The sequence below is a fragment of the Sinohyriopsis cumingii genome, chromosome 12 (genome assembly GCF_028554795.1).
Source record: "Sinohyriopsis cumingii isolate HCF-2022 chromosome 12, ASM2855479v2, whole genome shotgun sequence".
Taxonomy (NCBI): domain Eukaryota; kingdom Metazoa; phylum Mollusca; class Bivalvia; order Unionida; family Unionidae; genus Sinohyriopsis; species Sinohyriopsis cumingii.
In genome coordinates, this window is record NC_142972.1 from 27,893,447 (window position 1) to 27,912,672 (window position 19,226).

General features: G+C 33.8%; 1 protein-coding gene across 1 annotated transcript in view; it reads left to right on the forward strand.

Annotated features, from left to right (window-relative positions):
• LOC149786152 (protein CIP2A homolog L-like) overlaps positions 1 to 10,425 on the forward strand; it is a 115,598-nt gene extending 105,173 nt beyond the window's left edge. The window contains exon 22 of the mRNA XM_089976505.1: positions 535 to 10,425. Within this exon, the coding sequence (XP_089832631.1) occupies positions 535 to 708 (174 nt within the window). The 3' untranslated portion in view covers positions 709 to 10,425. The remainder of the gene's footprint in view (positions 1 to 534) is intronic.
• The last annotated feature ends 8,801 nt before the right edge of the window (positions 10,426 to 19,226 follow it).

A 19,226-nucleotide genomic window follows, 5' to 3' on the forward strand; every position in this document is an offset into this window, starting at 1 on the left:
GTCACTGTTTATGACATATGGATGGCATATTGGACTTATTCTACATCCCAGAGCCTGAAGGGGATGTCTTGTTTCAGTAGTAGATGCACTATTACACAGAATCCCTTGTGATGAAATAAACATCACACATTACACCAAGACTACCACTATGCACTGTGCACTTAGTGATTTTCAACGTGGCAGACACATACATGGAATACAATGACAATATTTGGATTTTTTTCCTATTTCTGTGTTTTTTAGCAGTTCCAAGATAAGCCATTGCATTTCTTTAGAAAATGTTTATTTAATTGATTTTGTCAAGTAAACAGCTTACAAAATATAAAGCTGATTACGGTAGATGCTTAGTGTAAATGTGTTGTTGAATGATATTGTCAGGTAAATCTGACAGAATATAAAGGCAGTTACAGTGAATTTGTTGTAAAACCATTGTTGCCCATGGCAGGCTGACTACTCATCAGTAGCTTTATTTTTGATTGCCACCAAATTAATAGCCTTGCCCATCAGTTATTCCTTACTGTTTGTGTCTTGCAGGTCACATCTTTGGAGTTGTTGTGCAGTCAGCAGGAGGGAAGGCTGAATGAAGCTGCTGAGGAGGCAATGAAACTGAAGGAGGAAGTAAACAAACATCGTCAGATTGCTGCCCTCATCAACAGCCTCAGTAGTGGCAATGTGTCAGAAACGAGCATGAAACATGATCAGAAATGATGATTTCTTGGTATAAATTATGGACAGTGAATGAAACTGAATCCTTTGAATCAGGACATTTGATGAAATTAACCAAGGTGTAGGAAAAGATGCTTGTATACTCACTAACTAAATGCTGCGATCGGTGCTTTTTACTCTTATGCATGGATTGAGATTTTCTTTGATTTACATTGTTACCTCTTCGATTACAGAATAGAAAAGAATTGAAATAAGTAGGGAATTATGTTTTACATTTTAAGGCTTTGATTTTGATATATAGTAAAGTCTTTGATTTATTTAAAGAAAAGAGTTCTGTGAACATTTGCTATTTGGAAGGAAGATTTGATGCCCTATCCACAAAAATGCATTGGCCAAAACATCAACCAAATGGTGGTAGAGGGACATTATGGGAGGAGAGGCATGAAAGCAAAAGTTTCCATTAAGTCAACACATTGATAAAGGGGGTCAGTTGTTATTAAGTCAACATAATGATAAAGGAGATCGGTTGTCATTAAGGCAATGCAATGATAAAGTAGGTCAGTTGCCACTAAGGCAGCACAATGATAAAATAGGTCAGTTGCCATTAAGGCAACACAGTGATAAAGGAGGTCGTGTTTGTGTGTGTGATTTGAATTTTTAATGTAGCTTTAACAATTTTTCAGTCAAATCGCTATGATGTCTGTAGTGTGGCAGTTTATAGTGATGCCTAGCACTGGGGCATCATGTCTCAGACATGTAGCATGATGTTGTACCCAGGCACATTATTCTGACACCAGGTCGACCAGTCCTAACACTAACCTCTTAATGCTGAGTGCCAAGCAAGGCAGCTGTTAGTACCATTTTTGTAAGTCTTTGGTATGACCCAGTTGGGGATCGAACCCATGGCCTCCTGCATCAGAGGAGTAAGTAAGTAAGTCAGTTGCCATTAAGTCATCATATTATTAAAGAAGAGCGGTTGTCATTAAGGCAACACATTGATAAAGTAGGCCAGTTGCCACTAAGGCAAAACAGTGATAAAGGAGATCAGTTGCTATTATGGCAACATTTTATTATGAATCTTTGAAACTTTTTGACCATCCTATTCAAGTTTTGCTTCCGGTTAGGCCACATAATATATGAAGTTGATTGGATTCTGTTAGCATGACCTCTGGTCTAGGTAGTAACAGAATAAGGTGGGCTTGGTATGTACTTGTATGTAAAATATCTTAAAGACTCCTTTTGCTTTAGATGTGTACCAGCCATATTTTAAGGTAGAGGCAAATAGCATTACCCAGGTCTGTACATTTGTAGTTTTCATCCCATACATCAGAAATATGGATTTTGCTCAGTTAATTTTAAATGACTCCACAGATTTAAACCAAATATTATGGAGATTAATGTAAAGAAGGTCTAGTTTTGTACAATTTTCACTTTTATCATGAACATCTTTTGTTTTGTTTGATGTCTTTGACTGTCCTATACAGGTAGAGAAATCTGTGTCCACCAAAGACAATTCTAGTTTTTTCATTTTTTGGATCATATGAGGGCTTGCTGTAAAACTGGTAATTTTCACATGGTCTGAATTGAGAGGATAGAAGACTTGTTTTTAAAATGGAATCAGAAAATTTAAAGTAAATTTCATTAAAAACTTAAAAATCAATAACTGTAATTATCGATTGTATGGTAGTGATGCTAAAAATCATCTTATTTTTTAAAATAATTTGGTTTTGCTTCTACCAGATATATAGGAAATTAAAGCCAAAATAAAACTGCATTGATTTCTGAGTTCATTCTTGTTAGTATTATTGCATTCTGCCCTTAATCATTAAAATCAATGTCTGAGGTTGACCAGAATGACTTATCAGTATGAAATTTCAGTGGAATATTCATAAGGGGCCTAGTCCACTTGATAAAAAGGGTATATATTGATTCCAGTGAAAGCTAAAAAAAAACAGGCCATGTAGGTTGAACTATAACACATTCAGTGGGGATAACGAAAACATTGCAGTTACAGTAACTGCACACTGAATATACTTGAATTATATACAGAATACACTCCAACACATTATTATAATTATCTTTGAAGGTAGGTTAAGATTTTTTTGCGGTTGGCTTTTATACCTTTTAGAAAAGTTATAGCTAATTGAGCAGTACTGGCACTCACTCTGGTCTCTGAAAACTCATTACTGTGATAAACACTTTTGTACATTGTTATTGTCAAAGTTACTTTCGCTCATTTTTTTGGTGTATGCAGGAATTCAACTTCATTTCATCGTTTCAACATATTTTAATATACATAAATGTGTCACTGTTGTAACTTTTTGGAGGTTGATCAGACAAGTAAAGAATATTTAACATTTACAACTCACCTGGGCCTGTGTCTTTTGTACATTGTACATTATATATTGTGCTTTGTCTGTTGTGTTTCTTGTCTGTCAGCAAAGTTGGAATATGGATTTATATCATCAAAATCTTGGATGAGTTTGTTGGTGAGTGAGAGCCATGCATATTAATGAGGTGATCTTGCACATGATTGGTTTGCCCTGTTACCACACTGGAGATTACATTTCAGATCTGATTTTGATCCAACTTGGAGTACATGCTTATATCATTAAGATCTCCAGCAAGTTTGATAATAAGCAAGAACAGCATATATAAATTAGGTCATCTAGCATCTGTTTAATCTTGCATCAGACTGGTTGTGCTAGTGACCACTCTGGAGAGTCCTAGTTCTGATCTGATTTTGATGGAGTTTGGAATATATGCTTTTATCATAAAGAACTTGGACAGTTTTGATAATAGAGCAGAAGCATGGATATTAATCAGGTCATCTTGCATATTTGATTGACTGTCTCTTGTTACCACTCTAAAAACCTTAAATCTGATTCAGTTTTGATAATAATAAAAAATTAATCATAATAATAATAGTAATGACTTTATTTAAAGAAGGGCTTATGTCATCAAGATCTTGGACAGTATCAAAAGTGAACAGGACCCATGCATATTAATGAGATGATCTTGCATCTGATTGGCTGTGTTTCTTGCCACTCTTGAAACAGTATTTATGATCTGACATTGATCAAACTTCAAATTTAGTATTACTAATGAGATACCTTGCATCTGATTGGATGAACTTGTTAATTGTTCAGATTTAGAGAATATATTTCTCATCAAGTTTCTAAAAATCTTATTAAATGGATGAAATCATATCATTGTAATTTTGTCAGCGTGACTAAAGTTAGGGGGGCCCTGAGTGGCTGAGTGGTCTAAAGCGTTCACCGTTATGGATGACTGCCATCTCATCTCTGTCTGCGTGGGTTTGAATCTCGGATTCAGCCAATGTAGGTATGTGAGAAAGCATGCCAGTAGCTTCTCGTGGGTTGGTGGTTCTTTCCGGGGTTTTCCTGGGTTCTTCCTCCACCATTAATACTGGCCGCCATATATAGCCTATCATGTGCTGAAAAATGGCGTTAAACCCAACAACAACAACAACAACAACTAAAGTTAGTGAGACAGTTATGTTCTTATGCTTATGCATTTAATGAAACATTCAAGAGTTATGCAAGTCAGGTCCACTTGGACTTGTTGTTTAAACATATCACTGCCTTTAACAAACAATATTGTCCAATTTTTGAAATTACTTTGGGCAATATGTTCCTTTGGTTACTCAGAAAATAAGTGAAATAGTGATTTCCAGATTTTATTGTAGCTCTGATAATGTAATTCTTCAGTTATATTTGGGCGTTATTTGCTGTGTGAGTCAGCAACTGACAGTTTATACCACGATAAACTCATAAAAAACGTTAAACTCTTAAATAGCCTTCATCAAAATTTAAAGTTTCATTGTTTTACCTTGATACTCTTGAAAGGTTTATTATATTTTCAGCATTTGTATGTTAAAATCAGTTGCTTCCCATTAATGTGCTCCATGGATAGTGAACCAAGTAGACTTGATTACACATGGTAAATTGCATCAAGGTAGTACCCTTGTTTAGGAATGTTGTATTATGAAAGCTTAAATGTCATAGGACTTCTTTCTGTACTGATGTCTGAGATAAGTGTATTGTGTAATCATTCCACTCCATTTCTACATCACATGTAATTCCAAAATATGTTTTTTTTTTACATGTTTCTGCTGTTAATATCTTCCTATCCAAAGCAATGTAAATATCTTTGCAGGTCTTTTCTATCTTTAATATTTTGGAAAAGTGCATTCTTGGTGCATATTTTGTAAAATATACTGAACTTAAGTTAAATTCTTTCATAGCCTAGACACAAATTTCTCATTCATTACAAGAACCACAAAGTACATATATCACAGTAAAGTATTTTGCATAAGATAATCTTCTATGGCTAAAACTTTTAGAAAATGTAAGGCTTAAAGAGGAAAAATAGACCAAACATTCAGCAAGTATAAGACTAAAACGGGGAAAATAGACCAAACATTCATCATGTGTAAGACTAAAACAGGGGAAAATAGACCAAACTTTCAGCAAGTAGAAGACTAAAACAGGGGGAAAATAGACGAAACTTTCAGCAAGTCTGAAACTAAAATGGGGAAAATAGACCAAACATTCAGCAAGTATAAAATTAAAAAAGTGGGAAAATAGACCAACTTTCAGCAAGTATGAAACTAAAGTGGGGAAAATAGACCAAACTTTCAGCAAGTATAAAACTAAAATGGGGAAAATAAACCAAACATTCAGCAAATATAAGACTAAAACAGGAGAAAATAGACCAAACATTCAGCAAGTATAAGACTAAAACAGGGGGAAAATAGACCAAACTTTCAGCAAGCATAAAATTAAAACGGGGAAAATAGACCAAACTTTCAGCAAGCCTGAAACTAAATGGGGAAAGTAGACCAAACTTTCAGCAAGTATAAAATTATAAAAGGGGGAAAATAGACCAAACTTTCAGCAAGTATAAAACTAAAACAAGGGGAAAATAGACCAAACATTCAGCAAGTATAAGACCAAAACAGGGGAAAATGGACCAAACTTTCAGCAAGTCTGAAACTAAAAGGGGTGAAAATAGACCAAACTTTCAGCAAGTATAAGACTAAAAACAGGGGGAAAATAGACCAAACTTTCAGCAAGTATGAAACTAAAATGGGGAAAATAGACCAAATTTTCAGCAACTCTAAAATTAAAAGAGGAAGAAAAATAGACCAAACTTTCAGCAAGTGTAAAACTAAAAACGGGGGAAAATAGACCAAACTTTCAGCAAGTATAAAATTGAAAAAGGGGGCAAAATAGACCAAACTTTCAGCAAGTATAACACTAAAAAGGGGGAAAATAGACCAACAGTTTCTTTGATAAGCATTGAATCCTGGTGTTTGGAGCTTATACCTAGTCATCGTATCCACAGCATCATCATTGACTCTGGTGTCTTGGAGAAAACTGTATATACTTCATCTGGCACATGGAACAGATTAATCAGATTTTAATTAAAAAATGTAATTAATGAGAAAATATGTAATTCACCCAGTTAGTAATAGACAATTTACCATTGTTATAATCATCATTCTTTTGGAGTCATTTTAGGTATTCAATCTGATCTGTACATAAAATCATATAGTAATAAAACAAGCAAATACTTCCAAGCCAAGGTAGCATTTCATCATATGTTGCATTAGGCCTCAATCTATTATTTCATCATTACATGTTGCATTAGGCCTCAATCTATTATTTCATCATTACATGTTGAATTAGGCCTCAATCTATTATTTTATCACTACATGTTGAATTAGGCCTTGATCTATTATTTAATCACTACATGTTGCATTAGGCCTCAATCTATTATTTCATCATTACATGTTGCATTAGGCCTCAATCTATTATTTCATCATTACATGTTGAATTAGGCCTCAATCTATTATTTCATCATTACATGTTGAATTAGGCCTTGATCTATTATTTAATCACTACATGTTGCATTAGGCCTCGATCTATTATTTCATCACTACATGTTGCATTAGGCCTCAATCTATTATTTCATCATTACATGTTGCATTAGGCCTCAATCTATTATTTCATCATTACATGTTGAATTAGGCCTCAATCTATTATTTCATCATTACATGTTGCATTAGGCCTCAATCTATTATTTCATCATTACATGTTGAATTAGGCCTCAATCTATTATTTCATCATTACATGTTGAATTAGGCCTTGATCTATTATTTCATCACTACATGTTGCATTAGGCCTCAATCTATTATTTCATCATTACATGTTGAATTAGGCCTTGATCTGTTATTTCATCCCTACGTGTTGCATTAGGCCTCGATCTATTATTTCATCCCTACATGTTGCATTAGGCCTCGATCTATTATTTCATCACTACATGTTGCATTAGGCCTCGATCTATTATTTCATCACTACATGTTGCATTAGGCCTCGATCTATTATTTCATCACTACATGTTGCATTAGGCCTCAATCTATTATTTGTGGGGTTTTAAAGGATCCAATTGATCATTCAAATATATTCTGTACTTATCCTCTTTCTTGTTACCATTTCTCTCTTTTCTCTCTTTCAGACAGTGTGTGTTAATCAGGTATTCATATTGCTCATTCTGAATGTATTTTGATGATGTATTAAATATTACTGTGATAGACTGTTACAGTCAGAAAATGGGGAGGAGCAAATAAATATTTGTATTACCTGTAAAAGCTTTTAAAGTATTTTCATCCACCTCTTTCTCCTAAAATATCCACTTTTATTTCTAAATGCATTGGTTGTTCAGAATTTATTTTTCAGAAACTTAATGATGCAATTGGAAGTATCTTTTTTGTGATGTCTAGAATTGCCAGTAATGTCTAAATATGCATGAAAAAATATATGTAACAAGTAAAGACACACACCATACTCACACCCACTTTAATCTCAGTAACTTAATACATTCTTTGTTTTTTTTTTAGAGAGACTAGCCATGTACATGTGATTCTAGCAGGTACAATTACATTTGTGCTTAACCCTTTTCCTCATGCAAGCGCCTTTGGACACCTCAACTCCATTCGCTTGGAAGCGCCTTTTGACGTCTCTACTCCATTCGCATGGAAGCGCCTTTTGACGTCTGCTGTAAACATCAGCCATTTTAAGCTGGTTTTCGTTGTGCCACCTTCGGGGAAAAACGCCTGTTAAATACTACATTCATTTCTGTGAATGACAATTACGTCAGATCACGTGGTCACTGTTTATGCTCTGATCGATATCTGCTATTTAAAGTAACTGGTTCTTAATCTCCACTCTCCAAAATGGAGGTCGCAGATTTAATTCAGTACTTACGAAGTTTTCACGATTAGAATCACAACTATGAAAGATTCAATAACTTAGGTAATGGCTCTGATATTGATGTAGGCAGCAATTAGTTTTTATAAATTATCAAATTCAGATGACTTAGTGATGTAGACACGGACAAAAAAAACGTGTAAATTTTGAGTATGAGAAATGGCAGCTATGGTTGGTCACGCAGCTTCACTGACCTGAGTTTAAAGCACATGAAAAATTCTCGTGAAAAATAATTACACAGCTATAACAATCAGGTTTTAGTCTTAAATTTTTCCTCACATAATAGATGTGTACCAAAAATGTAAAATGGTTAAAATTGCTGTTAAACATAACATACACTACATTGCTTAACAGTTAACAAGCAGGCCTATGCATATGGAGTCAAATAGGTAACAGGTGTTCTATTTATAGTGTGCTGCACTTTGTAACTATGCTCTATAAGGTAAAGGGTTAATAAACTATTGGGGGCCCCGAGTGGCCGAGTGGTCTAAAGCGCTCTCCGTTACGGATCACTGCCATCTCACCTCTGTCTGTGTGGGTTCGAGTCTCAGATTCGGCCAATGTGGGTATGTGAGAAAGTAGCTTCTCGTGGGTCGGTGGTTCTTTCCGGAGGTTTTCCCAGGTTCTTCCTCCACCATTAATACTGGCCGCCATGTATAGCCTATCGTGTGCTGAAAAATGGTGTTAAACCCTACAACAACAACAATAATAAACTATTGGAGGAAACTACTTATCAACAACAGCACCTGTACTATCAAAGCACAGAAAAATATTAAAAATTCCCAAGCTTAAGAAGAAACACATGAAAAGCAGTGCTGATAATGATGTATATTTAAATTCTTTATGTGGGCAAACATGGAGAAGTAGGTTTTTTTTGTTCTTTTTATTGGATGAAGTAGCAGCATAAACAATAGACTGGGGATTTAGTAGTATAGATTTTCTGTAACTGTTTTCAGCATAAACAATAGATACTTGGGTTTAGTAGTATAGAATTTATATAACTTGGGGTTTAGTAGTATAGATTTTATATAACTTCTTACAGCATAAGCAATAGACTTGGGATTTAGTAGTATAGATTTTATATAACTTCTTGTAGCATAAGCACTAGACTTGGGATTTAGTAGTATAGATTTTATATAACTTCTTACATCATCAACAATAGACTTGGAGATTTAGTATATTGTTTCTAACTTCTTACAGTGTGAGCAGTAGACTTCTAGGGATTTAGTAGCATAGATTTCATGTAAATTCTTACAATGCTTATTAACTTTAATTACTTTTTCTTGCCAATTGTTTTAGCATATTGGGTCAATTTTCCATGGACATTCACATAAATGTACATATGTTGCTCATTTTTGTTGATAGAAATTATCTAAACTTGTTATGTATATTCATCAATTTTACTATGCACAGTACTTAATGTAGTAAATTCAGGCAAGAAAAAGGCAATATTGGTAATCAAATGATATTGCTTGATTTTGACTTGGTCTGTGTGTGAGGTAGAGATACTAGTATGAATGCTCTATATTTTTGTTAAAGTTGTAAACATGAATCTTGTTAAATTTCTTATCTGGGTTGAGTTAGGATTTTATCTCATGATTAATTTAATAGGACTCAGTGACAGGGCAGAGTTTTTTGCCAACATGTAATATACACTCATTGCTCAAGTGCATGGTGACTACTCTTTACAAAAAAAATCAAAAGCATTTATTACTTTTGTGAAGTTGTTTTGTCTGACTTGCATAAGAATTGTAAGATAATATAGTCACTTTTTCTGCAGCAGTGGCAGCAATGTTTAAGTTTTGCATTGAAGTGTTTAAAGTCACACATATTTTACAAAAATGCGAAACTCTGATACTATCACAATGTTTGTTCTGTAAAGCAGTTCATGTCTTGCTTGTCTCACCTACTTAAGCAGCATTCTGAATGATGTTCAGATTTTCTGTCCAAGTTCTTTCAAGTCATGTATCTTCTACACCAGTGGCACCTTTCAGCTGAAACTTGACATTATTGTAGATCTGATGTTATTATGCAGATATGCAAGGAATTTCTGTCTTGCTTGTCTCCCCTGCTTAAGAAAAAGCTTGGTTCATCATTGTGAATGGTTTTAAAGTATTGCGTCAAAGATTTTGAAAGTTATATTCTTCTGCATGTCTTGCTGCAATCAGCTGAAACTTTGTTATCATATTGGCAGACATGCAGCTACCAGTTTTATATACAAATCATTAATTTAGATTTTTTTCATGACAAATTTAGTTGATTTTAACTTTAAGATGTTTCTACTTTTCCTGTGATTAACTTATGTTTACCTAGTATGTGTAGGGATTAAGATATACCTTCATTAATGTATTTATTTAGACAGCATTTCCTTGCAACATTGTGTTTTGTCTATAAGTGCCATTTGTGTGTCCTTGTGCAATGTAAATTGTATCTGATATAATTTGAATAAATAATTGCAAGTGTAGTCAGAAGTTTCTATTGAGCTGTGTTCTGTTGTTTAGGAATATACGTTTCTTATAAGGAGGAAGAGCATTTTAAGCTTTTTTTCTTTTGATATTATTGTCATAAATCTGCTTTTATTTTCAATGTTTTTTGGAAATGAAATGCAAGTTAAAGTTCATATTCCTTGAATGAGGTATAATACTTACAGATAGATAGACAGGAATCAGAGTTAACTGTTTTATATATACACCACTCCCTCGATAACTCGCGCACATCGGGGTCCAGAAACATCGACCGCACTATAAGCGAGGGGCGAGTTATCGAGGGACCTATAAAATAAGCCCAAAACCAATAAAGTGATTGACGACATAACGGAAAAATAAGGGGGGAGGGGTAGGCAGATTATACTGTTGAATACTCACTTTATAATCGTTCTGAGATTAACTGTTAATAAATATCTCTTCATAACGGTGTACTTTATTATTTTCTCATAGGACAACATTAAAAATTTCAGGATAAATTACAGTATATTGAGGCGATCATCGAAAACATTATTCCACGTGGTTTCCGTTCGTTGAACATGTGTACCACTTAACACATTGTGTACTACGTCACTAAGTTTTATGTTGAATTGTATGCATTCTAGTTTCATTGTTTGAGCCAAATTAGAAGTTTTTTATACACAAAAAGATCGACTCTTTTCGAGAAACAGTGTCGATCGAACGATAGATCGATAGATTTGAATGCGATAGAAGTAAAATGGAAAACAAAAAAAAACAAGAGTTAATCAGTACTGACATATTTAATTGGTCTACAAATTTAAAACAACGTAAATTCTAACAAGTTAATACTTGCCGTTTGTGCCACGCTTGACAAATATCAATTCACTTTTTGAAAAAAATCAGTTAATTTTTTTTTGTGTGTGTTACTCCTTGGTTTCTCTGCCGCCGAGCAAAATCCCTCAGATTTCTCAACTGCATGAGCTTTACGTAGTCGACATTTTCGGTCTCCAGCCACCTTATGGCAATATCAAAATATTTGCTTCCTGTGCAGAGGGGTGGGGGTGCAACATCTGTGTCTGCATCACTTTCAACACTTGTGTTACTCCAGTTAGAATCGTCTTCTGCTGCAAATTTGTTCGCTATAGAAATAATTATAGTTTCATCTGACATGTATTCGGCTGTAGGGCAATCATTGTCAGCACAAATCCACTCCTCCACCAAGAGAAACGCCCATCTCAGGACCATGAGTCTGTACTAATTTCTCCCAAACAGCCTCGGCATTAATGACATCAGTTTCACTGAAACATTCGAAGTCACTATCGTCGTCGTTGTCTCTGTTACTGTTTTGCTTTACGTCAAAGGCAGCTCCAAGACCCTTAATCCAGCACCCGAGGTCTCTTGTAATCGATTTTTTTTTTAATGCAACAAACACTTCCCCAAGTTGTTGATCAAAACAAAGCCGGCATGTACATGTAATTAGGTTCTCACAGAAGTACTCACGGGTTTCGATGTGACGGTCGATTGACTCTTTTCATGTTTTCAATGAACAGACTATGTTGTGATTATAATGTTTACACTGAAACGGAATTAAAGGATTAGAACGTGACTTTCACACAGGAAGTCGTTTAATTGATGTTTATTTCATTCTCTGTTGCCACCTGTTAACATTTACCAGAAGTTTTCATTGATCGCTATTTCACCAGACTGTTTATTTACAGTATAATGACAACTATTTATCCTAAAAACTTACATAATATATGATATCTTTAAACAGAGGTCTCGCTAGGATTTTAAAACTGGGTCTTTCTGCCTCTGAATTCAATCACTAAATATCAGTATATTTTCTCACTCGGCCGCTAAGTCAAAGCCTTTGAACTAGCCGCCTAGCTGTTGCATCATGTTCTCTTTTTTTTTAATGTACTCTTATGAAATAGCAACAGTACATCAAAGAGTCTTTCAGTCACTGAATTCTGTCATTGTAAATATCAGCACAGTAAACTGATCAACACATTTTCCCACAAACCAGGTGGCTGAAACAGGACCGGCAAATCTTTGAAATTTCCCGCGCACCTATTACATGCCTACGGAGGACTCCAGCTCAGTGATTTTCTGCGTCCCAGATCAAAAATTGGCGTCCAAATACGCGTAATTAAGCGTTTTCGAGATCTCTGAAATTAATTCTTCTCTAGAGCTTGCAAATTGCAAAATATGGGTTATATTTTTACGGGCATTAATCACCATTTTCGATGATAAAACGAGCAATGTATCAAGGTTTAATTTATCAATTCTTATCGTAATTTTTTTTCATGTTCAGCATATTTTAAAGATATTTTAAATACATTTTGTCTGGAAAAAATCGGGAGCCAAGACGGACACCGCGTTATAAGCGGGATCGCGAGTTATCCGGGCGCGAGTTATTGAGGGAGCGGTGTATGTTAGTTCAAGAGCCCACAGTGATGAGTTGTTTTGAGAAAATTGTCTGTATTTTAATTACTGTATGTCACAGATAAACAAACTATACATGAAAAATGATTGCCAAGGCCTTAACTTTATTATAACATAAGAGACATATGGACTTGTTCATATTAGCACTAACAGGTAAGTATTGCCAAACAAGAGGTTGACAGGCAATGTATGTTTCTTTTGTCAAGCCAGCATCTACATTGGACTTGTATTCATCATCATTTTTTTGTTACTCAGAATTTCTCGTTATTTTCAGCTCCAGTACCGTAATCTGATTTACTTCAAAATCTTTAAAATCATTTTCATCATCTTTATCATAACCATTCTTTGCCAGTTTAAAATCATTGAAGATAAATCATGCTGATGGTCGGTCATTTTGAGTTTTCCGGGTAGCATGTTTTAACCTAACATTTGTAAAGCTAATTTACTAAATGCATAGTAAAATATGACAAAATGCTTGTTCCATGGCCCAGTGTACCAATACAATTTAGTTTCTCAACTATTCATGTCTGCATGAAGTGATTGTATATGTAAAAATAAAAACAGTTGCTTGCGTAAATTATGGCATTTAATTTGAACAAAAAAATTATTTTTAATTTTGATATAAAATCGATATACATTGAAAATAGCATTTCTACAAGATAACTATGACAGCATGTATATACAGGCATACTTGTGTACAGAAACCACGTGCATAGCTACCTATTCAGCCATACAGATCAATGTACAGTGGTCTCCCTCTTATACAGCCACCCCTTCTGAAAGTGGCCTTATAAAGTGAGTGGCCTTTCCAGAGGGGGACTAAAATATTTTGTGAGAAGTATATGTAATCTATGTAGCAAGAAAGCTAAATACTTAAAATCATTTATTATCTTTATTTAAAGGTAACATTAATTATTAAAGGTTCTTCTTGTCTTACAAATAGACTTATTTCAACTGAACACACATTAATAATAATAGATCTTATTCTTGACATAAGCATGAAATGCAAGCGGGGTATTGTTGTCATACACATTGCAAAACCATTCAAAAATATAATTTAATCTTGGTGCATACATAAATCTCTTTCCATCTGCTCTATTTTCCCATGCTGCTGAATATTCTTCATGCAAAAGTTCTGTAATATGTTGCTAATTGTGCAGTAGTGAGATTTAATTATGCAGATGCAACTTCTGTAGAGTAGATGATCTTTAAAAGTAATATTGTGTACTGTTATGTGATTTTTTGGGTACCTCATTTTATTCAAGGTTAATCCACAAAATCTATATTTAGCCTATGCTGACCAAGTTATGATCTTGACAGTAATGTCTGGTTGTAATCATCCAAGAGAAGAACTCAGCAGCTGTGTGAAGCCCAGTACTTTATCACAACATTGTTGAGTCCTTTTGCTCTAAATGTTGGCTTTTACAGATAATGATATTGTGTTACATGTACTTTAGCCAACACTTCTGACAGAAACCTGACATTGGGAGATAGGTATCAGTAGAGATAATCAGATTACTTACTTAACCATATGAATTAAATATTGGTTCTGGACACATTTTGTGGCAGCTTGTGAGGTGAACATTTTACATTTTTGTACTAATATGCTGGCTGCTGGTCGCATTAGAGGGGTGGCCATTCTTGAGGGGTACATTTGAACACAAAACTCGAAGGAATTGTGGCCATACAGTAGGTGGCCGCTGGTTGGGGGGGGGGGGGCGGCATTTAAGAGGGGGACCATTCAAATATTTTGTTTCAAAATATCAGTCTAAATATAATTTTGCTAGTAATAATACTAGATTTATAAAATTCATTTAAATCTGAGAATAAAATAAGATTTTCAGAAATCTCAAAATCCACATCAATCTCAGTTCTACAAAATATGTTTCATAACAACACAGTTGCAAAATAATTGTTTCATTGTGTCTTCTTAACTGAGCATCTGCCTTAGATATGGGAGGTTGTGGATTCAAACCCAGGCTGAGTCATACCAGAGACTTACAAAAATGGTACTAGCAGCTGCCTTGCTTGGCACTCAACATTAAGAGGTTAGTGTTAGGACTGGTGTCAGGATAATGTGACTGAGTGGGACATGGTGCTACATGTCTGTGGCATGATGCCCAGTGCTAGACATCACTATAAACTGTCACACTGCAGTCATTGTAGCAATATGACTAAAATTGTTAAAGCTATGTTAAAAATCCGAATCACACACAAACACACATGCATGCATGCAGATACACATATACACACACACGTACACTCCCTCACTATTACAGACAGAGCTCCCTTTATCAGCTACAAAACCAATCTTGAATAAGAAACCATTTTAGTCAGTCTGTTGTGGTCAAATTCTTAACTGGAACTACCATAATTTTGTATTTTTACAAGTCTATGCTCTTAAAATAAGTAACAAGAAGAGTGAAAAGTAATAAGCTTTGTAAAATTCCTCAAATAATTTATTTCCCTAGAATAAAAAAGTGAAAAATGAGAAAAATGAACTTGCAGAATTGCAAATTAAATCCCCAAATAATCCTAGAATTACAGACTCAAGTCCTTATAATTAAAAGTCCTGAATAATTTCAGTAGAAGTAAAAAAAAAAATCCAGAACAGAAGGTGAAGATGTGTCTGTGGTAGCTACTAAATTGTTGATGTGTCATGTCTTTTGTTAAATCGCAGTAATATAATTCCTGGTTTAAATTAACCATAAATTCCAGTGAATGTCTCTTTCCAAGAATTGTAATCAGAGCACTTTTTGTATTTCCAGAGGAAATAATCACTTGAATTCAATAATTTTGAAGAAATAAATTCCTGCCCAGCTGGACACAACATATAATACAACTTGAAAGTGCTGGATTTTAAAGCACAACTGAAAAATCTTCTCAGTTACAAGATTATGTAGTTCTCTACTTGACCTCAGGTCATAATTAGCATTTTCTACAAAAAAAATATTACTTGATGGAAAATAACCATTCAGTAATGATCCTGATGTTTGCAGAATAAAAATATTAGTTATTATTAGAAACCAAAACCTAAACTGTGTCAATACACTAAGGAAATTCCAAAACCTAGACCTAGACCCATGTAAACATTTACTTCTGTTAATAATAATTCTGATTTTAAACCCAAACATATAAGAGAGTAATTTAGCTATGTAGATGTATTAATTGTTTTCAGGAAAAAGTAAATTCAGGTCACGCAGAAATCAACTCAATTTTGGACAGGGTCAAGTCCAATGCACAATGTTATATTACAATAGCATGTAATGAAATAAAAAATAAAATTTATAAAACTAACAAACAAACATTGCAACTGAAATATACATAACAGTATCCAAAGCAAATTTATACAGAATTGAACATACCTTATTCCACCAATCTTAGTCTTTTGAAATGTTGAATTTAATAAGAAAGGTGTTTTGAGCTTTCGAATACTTACAAAATGACTTTATTAAACTATTAAATATTTCTCATATTGTCAATTCCTGAGTAGAATTTCAATAGGAAAACATGGTGCAGAATTTTTTTGCATGTTGCAAATTTTATTTTTTAAATATAGCCTGATTACACTTATAGTATCATAACAATGTGCAATTTGAGGTGAAAATCATTTAACTCAAAATAACCTTCATACGATAAATATAAACCTTACTCATCAAAGAAATGATAGAACTTTTACCCATCTGACAGCCATGATTGATACAAAACTGGTCTGTTATTAGTCCTATTTTTATTTTTTCAGACAATGTGTGAAATTTCAAGGAAGTTTTGTTTTTGATTTTTATAAATTCTGCCCATTATAAAAGGACATCCTTCCAAAATGAATTTTTATATCTTTGGATCATCACAATATTTGCAAATCGTGTAATTGAAAAAAGTGAAATACAACAACTCATATTATTGAGAATGTAATCTATTATATTTTGCAATTTTGAATGATTAATCAGCAAATGCTAAACCCTAAATATTTTTAGAGATATAATAAAAGATGCTAGATATACAATCCACCTTAATTTAGCTTTTTATTAAGCTTATTACTTACTTTATCAGGACCATTATTCCACATAAATTTATAAAACAGTTTTCAATTCATTTTTGAACACTTGTTGATGGATTTGGTAACATTAAGAATAATTGTGTCAATTTAGATAAAGCCACTGATTTTAAAGCAATGATTGTCCCATATATAGTTAATTTTCTTTAATTCCATTACCCTAAAAAAATTTGTACATCTTGAATTTTGTTTTCAGAAATTATTTCCACAATGTCTTCTTTATTCATGTATGACTCAACTTATAGTAAAGAGAAATTTGAAACCCAATCAGATACTAAATTTATACACATCTGTCTGGGAATTCTTAAATGCCCCATTTTTTATAACTTTTGTTGATATTCACTTTTAGCCCCGACACTGATGCAAAGATGCATTTGCATCAGTATGGCATATACTTTGAAAAGCATTTAAGGATATCTGACAATGGTGCGACTGACACCACTATGAGCACTTCATAATTTTAAAATCTTGTCAAAATATTGAGACTGGGAACTTGAATTCTAAAAAGCTTTGAGAATTTGGGCCTTTTTATTATTTCCTTGTTACAGCTACATTCGGGTCATTTCTATGATTAGTATTTATCACAATCATTAAAATTTAAAAGATTTTCAAATTCTTTTCAACTAATTTAACCAGTGCTCACTTTGACAGTGATCATTACTACCATGTCCATAAAATGCCAGTGCTTACTTTGACAGTGATCATTACTGTCATGTCCATAAAATACCAATGCTTACTTTGACAGTGATCATTACTGTCATGTCCATAAAATACCAATGCTTACTTTGACACTCATCATTACTGCCATGTACATAAAATACCAATGCTTACTTTGACAGTGATCATTACTACCATGTCTATAAAATACCAACGCTTACTTTGACAGTGATCATTACTGTCATGTCCATAAAATGCCAATGCTTACTTTGACAGTGATCATTACTGCCATGTCCATAAAATACCAATGCTTACTTTAACAGTGATCATTACTGCCATGTCCATAAAATACCAATGCTTACTTTGACAGTGATCATTACTGTCATGTCCATAAAATACCAATACTCACTTTGACAGTGATCATTACTGCCATGTCTATAAAATACCAACGCTTACTTTGACAGTGATCATTACTGTCATGTCCATAAAATACCAACACTCACTTTGACAGTGATCATTACTGCCATGTCCATAAAATACCAATACTCACTTTGACAGTGATCATTACTGCCATGTCCATAAAATACCAATGCTCACTTTGACAGTGATCATTACTGTCATGTCCATAAAATACCAATGCTTACTTTGACAGTGATCATTACTGTCATGTCCATAAAATACCAATGCTTACTTTGACAGTGATCATTACTGTCATGTCCATAAAATACCAATACTCACTTTGACAGTGATCATTACTGCCATGTCCATAAAATACCAATACTCACTTTGACAGTGATCATTACTGCCATGTCCATAAAATACCAATGCTTACTTTGACAGTGATCATTACTGCCATGTCCATAAAATACCAATGCTTACTTTGACAGTGATCATTACTGCCATGTCCATAAAATACCAATACTCACTTTGACAGTGATCATTACTGCCATGTCCATAAAATACCAATGCTTACTTTGACAGTGATCATTACTGCCATGTCCATAAAATACCAATGCTTACTTTGACAGTGATCATTACTGTCATGTCCATAAAATACCAATACTCACTTTGACAGTGATCATTACTGCCATGTCTATAAAATACCAATACTCACTTTGACAGTGATCATTACTGTCATGTCCATAAAATACCAATACTCACTTTGACAGTGATCATTACTGCCATGTCCATAAAATACCAATACTCACTTTGACAGTGATCATTACTGCCATGTCCATAAAATACCAATGTTTACTTTGACAGTGATTATTACTGCCATGTCCATAAAATACCAATACTCACTTTGACAGTAATCATTACTGCCGTGTCCATAAAATATGTATGAAAGATATAAATGTGCCATTTAATAAGGAAGGCATTAATCATCTGCTGTAGACTAGCTAGTTTTTATTATCCGGCTCAGCTATATACAGAATTAATGAACAAACCTTGTGCTCTGTTCATATGACATGTTTATCTCAATCTGGGTCTAGAACATTGGAAATTCTCCATGAATTGCCAGGTCTACAAGTTGTTTACCACATTTTATATTATAATTTTAAAAATGTACCTTCAAATTATAACTAAGATTTTATTTTGCAAACATTTGGAACCTTTCAGAAAGAAATTTTCCATTAGGTAACAGTTTGTTTTCTCCAAAAATGT